At 39.3% G+C, this 8,126-nt stretch overlaps 1 protein-coding gene across 1 annotated transcript; it reads left to right on the forward strand.

Moving 5' to 3' along the window:
• Positions 1 to 2,695: 2,695 nt before the first annotated feature.
• On the forward strand, positions 2,696 to 3,602 carry LOC139662074 (protamine-like protein). Its single transcript, XM_071540666.1, has one exon. The coding sequence runs from the start codon at positions 2,797 to 2,799 to the stop codon at positions 3,373 to 3,375; it is 579 nt and encodes a 192-aa protein (XP_071396767.1). The 5' UTR covers positions 2,696 to 2,796; the 3' UTR covers positions 3,376 to 3,602.
• The last annotated feature ends 4,524 nt before the right edge of the window (positions 3,603 to 8,126 follow it).

The raw sequence follows: 8,126 nt of genomic DNA on the forward strand, positions 1-8,126 counted from the left end.
AGATTAGAAATTTAACTCTCTGCTACAGCACCAATTACCTGGAGTGTAATACAATGAAGCGTAAATTGCTCATGACAGAAAAGTTAGGTTTTTAACCTCCTATGAAAGTTTGAGAGACCACAATAAAAAGTTTCAGTTTCGCTCAAATGGCCTTAAACCCCCTGTATTTTCTATTATACTCAATATAAGGTGACATGAACTGAGCACTGAGCAAATGAGGACTAAACAGTTCTCCTCTCACCATCACACAAATAACAACTTATACTTTTGTATGACTGACCACAATAATGCAATCATACAACATGATGAACTTAAATTAGTTAATGAAGTAGCCAAATTCCTTACATTTTATTTAAAGGTTTCTAGATGTGAACTAGACATACAAGGAAAACCACAATAGCCTTGCACCAGTTTATGTACTCTTCTGTACTCAAGGAATATTCAGAACAGTTGAAGAAAGCAATGTTTTAATTATGGTTACATCATCTCAGTCACAACACACTACATGTCACAAAATGAAATACAAGCTGTATACAGTGATCAAAAGACCTAAATTATAAAAAAAAAGTTGTTTTTCTTAATTAACCCAATTTCCCTCAATTAGCTTCATCTACTCTGTCTGCTGCCTTGTCCTCAAATCTCCACTCCACTGGATTCAGGTCTTACCTCACTCCTATAATGGTATAATGCAAGGTTGCCCTTGTGTGTTTTTGCTGGTTTTTTAAAACGTATCGTTTTCCTTTTTTTTTTTTTTTTAAATCTTCCCCCTCGTTGTTAAAGATATGTCCTCTTGAGCTCACCCAGCACAAGCTGATTCTCTAGAGAGCACATACTAAGACTAAGGACTATCCACCTAATGATATATGTTAAGTTAAAAAGGCACTGTATTCATCGCTACCTCCATCTAAAAAATAGCAAAACATCTTAGTCAAACTCATACTCATTCTGTTCTGACTACAATTGCCAATTTTCTCTTTTTCCACATCTTTCTCACTCACTCTCTTGGATTTTCAGTTCTTATGTTAAGTACAGAAAGTGTGTGTGTGTGTGTGTGTGTGTGTGTGTGTGTGTGTGTGTGAGAGAGAGAGAGAGAGAGAGAGAGAGAGAAATGCATTTCTGAAATGTTGGTTAATTGAGGATGAATTCCTTGTTATGGCAATATTGTTTGTTTGTGAACTGTCATGCCAATAAAGCACACTGAATTGAAAAAAATGAATTGAGAGAGAGAGAGAGAGAGAGAGAGAGAGAGAGAGAGAGAGAGAGATTGTGAAGAATTATTATAATATTTGAGAAATATTTGAGTTTATTCCTGCATTTTCAAAGCAGGACGTCATGTCAAATCATTTTTGGGGGGTATATTTGTATAGAATATAAAAGGAGAATGCAAATTTACTGAAAAATGTATATTCTTTTACCTAATGTAGACACTGATAATTCAATCATAAAACCAACCTGGATGCTGGTTTGAAGTAGCTAATATAGCCAGCCAATGGCCTCTGATTGAGCTCATATATATACATACTGTACATATACTATAGGTACTATACCCTATTATACCCTACTATACTATATACTTACATTTACATGTAGTACACCACACTACACTACACTACACACTATACTATACTATACTACACTATACTATATTAAGGGTCTAGGAGCTATAGTCATTTACTCAAAACATTCAGAAGAATATTCAGAGTAACATGCTGCAGGATTTCACTGCTTCATTCCTTCATTCATACTTGATGATTTCATTATGGAAATCTAATTGGATACGCAGAGAGAACACAGCTCCCTCACTGTTGTGCCTGTGTGTACAAACAGGTGTACATGTTCATCATGGAATGACAAACTCGCTTTCATGTAGGCCTATACAAGGAAGAAATAGCCTATGCCTTAAAATATACCTACTAATGTGAATGTATTCCCCATCTGGTTTAATCTACAGCGGCTGAGACGTTTAAAAGACCCGCGAAATGATAGATTCGTTTCTCCCGTCGCCCCTGCTCACAGGCTGATAACTCTTGTTTTGGCTCAGATCCACTGCGCGCCACAAAGCACAAACACACAACAATGCCTATTTTCACAATTAAAGACATAATGAAATGATATATTAATTTTCAATTATTAAAAAGTTTTACACCTAATGCTTTAACAAAAACCTGTTATTCTTTTTCGTTTCATGAATTTACTTTTATGGTGAAGTCACCATATCGTAGGTCTAAAATTGTGTTTCTTTGGTCATCTTTAAATGCATTTAATTACCAAAAACAGCTGAAATAAAATTCAGTTTTGGAGCCAATATATCAAACACATTGATATGTAAGCGCATGTAATTATAGAAGTTTGTACTAGATTGTTTAGAGGATGCAACTTTGTTAAAACACTCAAAATGCACATATTTCAAATTACATTTTACCATTGCCTGTGAGCAATTACGCTACTAACTTCAACATATTTTCATTAAATGTTTCAATTAAATGCAGATGTAAACACTTCAAAGTATGCTGATTATTATGGTGTACTTCTTATATTATATCGAGATATTTACGACTTAATTTTAACCAATAATCCGGTTACAGAAAACACAAGTTCATCAAGTTATCAAGCGGAGGGGCGAGAGGCGCTCTGTGACAGCGGGTTGAATCTACACGGTTCTCACCGATGCTATATCAACCCTGAACCTGTTAATACTGTCAGCAGAGATATCACTCTCTCTTCATCAGCCTCTCTCTCTCTGAACCCTGACCTCAATCACCTGGTCCTGGACTAGTGAACTTGAACTAGCCTACAATGTCCTCTGCTGCGGTTGCGTTGCCCCCGGCGTCTCCGGCCAAATCTCCCAAGAGGAGATCCAAGTCTCTGAAGAAGAAGACGGGTCCCACGGTGTCCGACCTGATACTGAAGGCATTGTCTGCGTCCAAAGAGCGCGGCGGCGTGTCCCTGGTGGCCCTGAAGAAGGCTCTGCAGGCCGGCGGATACGATGTGGCGAAGAACAAAGCCAGAATCATCATCGCCATCAGACGCTTGGTGGCCAACAAAGCTCTGTTGCAAACCAAGGGCACCGGGGCCTCGGGATCCTTCAAGCTGAACAAGAAGCCTCCCGCACCTCGAAAGAAGAAGGTGGTGGTAAAGAAGAAGGAGCCGAGGGCGAAGAAAGTGAAGAGGGCCAGCCCCAAGAAAGCAGCCGGCGGCGCCGCGCCAGCAGCCAAGAAGTCACCTAAGAAAAGGAGAAAGGCAAAGAGTCCCAAGAAGGCCAAGAGACCTGCTGCGGCCAAGAAGCCCAAGAGTCCCAGGAAGGCCAAGAGCCCCAAGAAGGCGACGCGCAGGGTCGCCAAATCTACCAGGACCAGGGCTGCTGCCAAGAAGTGAATACTCGATCACTGGACACTATGCTGTCCAAAAGCGTTTCTGGCGGCGTTTAACTCTGCATGTGTGGACTCAGCGTTCAATCCATGAACTTAAGTTTGCCTTTGCTGTTTTTCTATAATAGAAAACATTGAAATTGATGTTTTACACTCCTTACCACAAACTGTTGTGGTCTGTCTAGTGAATTGGCATTGCCATTGTTTGAAACAATAAATTTATTTTAATTTACATTGCTTGTCGTGTATTTTATCTAATTCCTGTACAAAATATCGCCTCCACAAAGAAGGCTACATCTGTTTGTTATTGTGCATTCACTCTTTATGTAAGTACGATTCCCACTGTTTGCGTCAGCAGATAGTCGGGTGTAGACAATATTAAGATGAGAACAGTCATATACTTCACAGAGTGTTTATGGTCAGTCAGGAGCATATATTTCAGTCAATGTTTTGAAATACAAATAAGTGCAGTATTTCAGTCCAAAATATTACCTCATTACGTCATATTCAGCACCACTAACCATAATATTATAGAGTTAATGATTTTGAAAATCCAAGATTTTTTGTGTTTCTGGAACAGGCACAGGGTTAGGATTACATACACTGGCACAATGAAGAGTTTTTGGCACGCAGCACATAATATTTTTTTTATTTGCGCGCTCTCGCTGAAAATTTCAGATGATTTATTGGATACTTGATTTACGCTGACGCGGGACCAGCGCGGTGCGTTCTGGAGTGGCGCTTTGGGCATCATTACGCACAGTTACGCACGGGACCCAAGACAACCAACGTCATAAAATCTTTCTATAGCTTACGATATTGTTTGTTGTGAAACAGCACACGACACAGCATTTATTTTTTGTCACGAATTAGCCTAAATAGAACGAGTTTGTACTTGCAGGCCTATATGCGTGCATTTATCCCAGAAAGAGAGACGGTCATACATCTGTCTCTGTCATACACCTCTAGTCTTCTAGCCTACATGCCACACACAGTCGGATACTGGTGAGTTTTCTTTCCCCAAGTAACCTGAATTCAAAACAGTACGAGTATTTATTGTTATAATTTCCCCCGATGTCAGGCCCAGTTTGACAGTAGCATCAACATATGACTGGGCGGGTGTACATGCATGGGCCGGTCACAAAACAGCAGCGTGATGTCACTGCACAGCTGCTTGTTCAACTGAACTAATCATTACTGACAACATTGAGGAATGAAGGGCGTGACAAGACGCGTTCGTTGGGGTTTTCCCTCTTATCTGCAGCAGAAAAGCAGGTTATGACTTCAGTGCGTATGAGCCGATAGCGACGCCAGCCCGCTGAATACCATCCATCTTCATGATTAAGACTGAATTTAGACAGTAGATGGGTTGATAATGTGGTCACGTCGAGTGCATTTTGGCTTTACATAAGGCCAGCGATGTAGCGGTAAAGAGAAAGGTGGGAAAAATATATTCAACATGCCAGGCCAGAGGAAATCAAGAAGATTGTACAGAAGATTCAGCCACAGTTAAATCAGATGTCTAGCGGAGCAGACAGTAGTGGCTTTTGGGGTGATTGCTTTGGCGGCTGCAGGGGTGGTCGACCTGGATTAGAGGAGAAGGAAGGGTTGTCTGGGTTTGGTAAAGGCTATGAGGAAATGTTACATTAGTCTTCAGTCACACCTGACTCCAGAGCAATCTGCTTCTGAAATCACACTATAAGCACACACACAGCAACACTGCCCTCACGAGGCCAAGATAGGCCTACACAGTCACATTTTTGTCGCCCTTTCAACAGCTTGAATGCTTTGTAAGACGTGGTGTTTTTTACTTGCCATCAAAATTTCAAAGATTTACAAATGTATGTCTATTAAATGTTTGCATTTGCTCCTCTTACTCATCTACTGCACTTAACCGCTATCTACCTCTCTATAGATTCTTTAGATTTAAAATACCCCAAATTCTCTAAAATACTTTGGTAAAGGTTTTGTGCTCGTTTTTGTCAAAATTAAGACCACATTTCCCATAAATCCCATTGCTTCCTGATGTAAAGAGGATCTATCCAGTAGAAAAACTCTGAAAGCTTTAGCTCCATTTGCACTAGAAGAACAGCGGCTCTCTTCCTGTTTTCTGTCTTAAAGTAATCTCCTTTTATGGTGTTTAGCAACCCAGCAGATTTCGGGTGGCACACAATGCAAAATGCAGTGTACAGGCCAGTAGAGGCTGCCAGTCTCCTTGGTGATGGTCTTGTTTGCGTACAGTAATTACAGTAATGTCTCAAAGTCAATATGGTAATTATTTATTAATATTAAAATGGCACAGCACCTATAAAGCAAATTCAATACTTCAATCACCAGCATTTAGCACTTCACCACATTTCTGATGGCAATTATTAACATTTTTTCCAGTATCCTTTCCATTAGTCCAAAACTCATACTTTTTACAAATATAATTGCAATAAATCAATCAATAAATAAACAAATAAATAACTAAATAAAATTCTGTTTGGCTTCACCTTTTCATTAAAGTAATTTTACCAATTATGATTATGATGGGTTAGGGTTGAGAAAAAAAAGTCACTGAAGTTTGACAGCTTAATGAAGTCACACTAGGTAAAGCTTATTGAAAAGTGAATTATTTCTTCTCCAAATAAAATATCAAATCTGGGTCATGTAGGGTTAAAAGTCCGAGCTTCCTCTGGACCCATGTTGAATGAAACATAACACATGAAACACACAAACACACACACGCACGCACACAGCTGTGAGGGATTCATTAAAACAAACCCACTCACGCTGAGAGCGAGAGAGAAGTAGAGAGACAGCCTGTAATTTGTTGTCCAATGTTGACTTCTATCGTTCAGCAATGTCATTACCAGGGGCGTCACCAAGATTTTTGAACGGACCTTGGCCTGAAGTCCTCTCTACAAGCTGTGCAGAGGCGTTAGCCGTAACAAAGGCTAACGTTGAACACAATAACAAATAATGAATTATAAAACATGTAGGAAAATTTTCTCGCGATGTCAGCTAACATAGCCTATTCACTCAGTAACAGCGTATTGTTATTTACAAGCCACTTGTTGTTGCTACTGGTTAACTAGAAGGCTAAATAGTCAAGATAGCTACATAGCTGGTAGAGGTCTGTGAGCCAAGTCTTTGGGGGGTCAGGTGTCAAGGGTGTGTGAGGGTGCAACACTGTGTCAACAACAACTGGGGCGTGGGGCTCGCTCAGTCTGGACGATGTGGGTAAGGCAGTGCTTGGCGGAAGCCGCTCAGACATGGCCAAGTTAGCTCATCTGCAGCACAGTGTGGACAAGGCCACCTTTGCCATCCATGAAATCAGCTCCACCTGCTACAGGTAAGGGGAAAATGGAGTGGTAGGTAAAAATGTGGGTTTGTCATTGTATGTAATTTGTTTTATTTGACCAGTCTAAACATTTATGCGGTATTGGTAGGATTATTAAATATATTGGAATGAAATTCAGCACCAAAAACATGTTCTGAAATGGTGGTAAATGGTGATGCCAGCAACATAGTGTTGCTGAACATACACCATGTAAGAGTGGTAGGTGAACATAAGAATCATAATTTTGTTATACATGGGCATAATGCTATGTTTGCCAAGGTTGGTGGTTATCAGATTGCTGTTCGGTGACTCACAGTCAGAAATTCCCTGACGTGCTCTCATGTGATAAAATACCAACATGTGAAAACACAAGGCACTTCCCTCTCTCAGATCCTGTTTTCATATCTACATTGTTGTTCTCATTAGAGGAAGAGGAAGTTAGTTTAAAAATTCCACCTTTACCTACACATCTTAGTCTGTCTGAAACACTTCCTGACTGAAATAGCATTACTGGTTCCTTTAACTATGGTCTGTTGGTATGAGACTTGGTCCCAGGCTGAGAGGTAGTTTCACATGTGTCTGACAGACTGGAATGAGAAACCTTAAGACTACATCATAAGCTTATTTTATTTTTAATGTTAATGAAACATTTCAATATTAATGATTTACTAATTAACTTATACTTGCTATCACAATTTAAAAGACTTACAAATGTATGTGTATCAAATGTTTGAATTTGCTCCTCTTACCTGTCTACTGTACTTGAATATTAAATAAAACAGATTTTATATTTTTTTCTGTCTATCTATCTATCTATCTATCTATCTATCTATTTACTTTCTTACTTATCTATCTATGACAGTTTCTCCTAACTGACTTCACTTCAGAGTTCACTTCAGGACACTGCATTTTGATGAACTCTAGCGTGTACTGACAGAAATCAGACAGTAGCATCAAACCACATGAATGACCGGACAAAATAAATCATGGCAATCATTGTAAATCAAACAGATGGGCTGGCTCTTGCCAAAACATCTAATGCTATAGGTGATATCATATCAGCTTTCAATATGTTTACATTATACTGTGTAAATATTTTTCTGTGATACAAAAAAAAGGAAGTCATAACTTGCATTTAGGTGAGTATTAAGGAAAGGCTCAATCCCCAGAATTAGTATCAGAATGAACCCAATTTAGCCAACTGCTTGACTTATCTTTTCTTTCTGCTATATTAATATGAATACTATATGCACTGTAGGGGAAGTAAATCAACACTCTTGCAAATGAAAGTAGAATCTCATCCACCCCCACCAACTCTTCAACAAGATGTTCCTGTTTGTCATGTGACAAATTGCACGAGAATAGGAGGAACTTGGCTTGAACTTAATAAATCCTCAGATATAATAGTCCTAGCCGTCATTTCTGACACAGCC

This window comes from Centroberyx affinis, unplaced genomic scaffold (assembly GCF_046629955.1).
Source record: "Centroberyx affinis isolate AG114_WGS23_722 - 3 ecotype Tasmania unplaced genomic scaffold, CSIRO-AGI_Caff_v1 ptg003706l_1, whole genome shotgun sequence".
Taxonomy (NCBI): domain Eukaryota; kingdom Metazoa; phylum Chordata; class Actinopteri; order Beryciformes; family Berycidae; genus Centroberyx; species Centroberyx affinis.

Excerpts from the sequence above, each read along its gene's own strand:
- LOC139662074 (XM_071540666.1), top strand. The coding sequence starts at position 2,797 with ATGTCCTCTGCTGCGGTTGCGTTGCCCCCGGCGTCTCCGGCCAAATCT.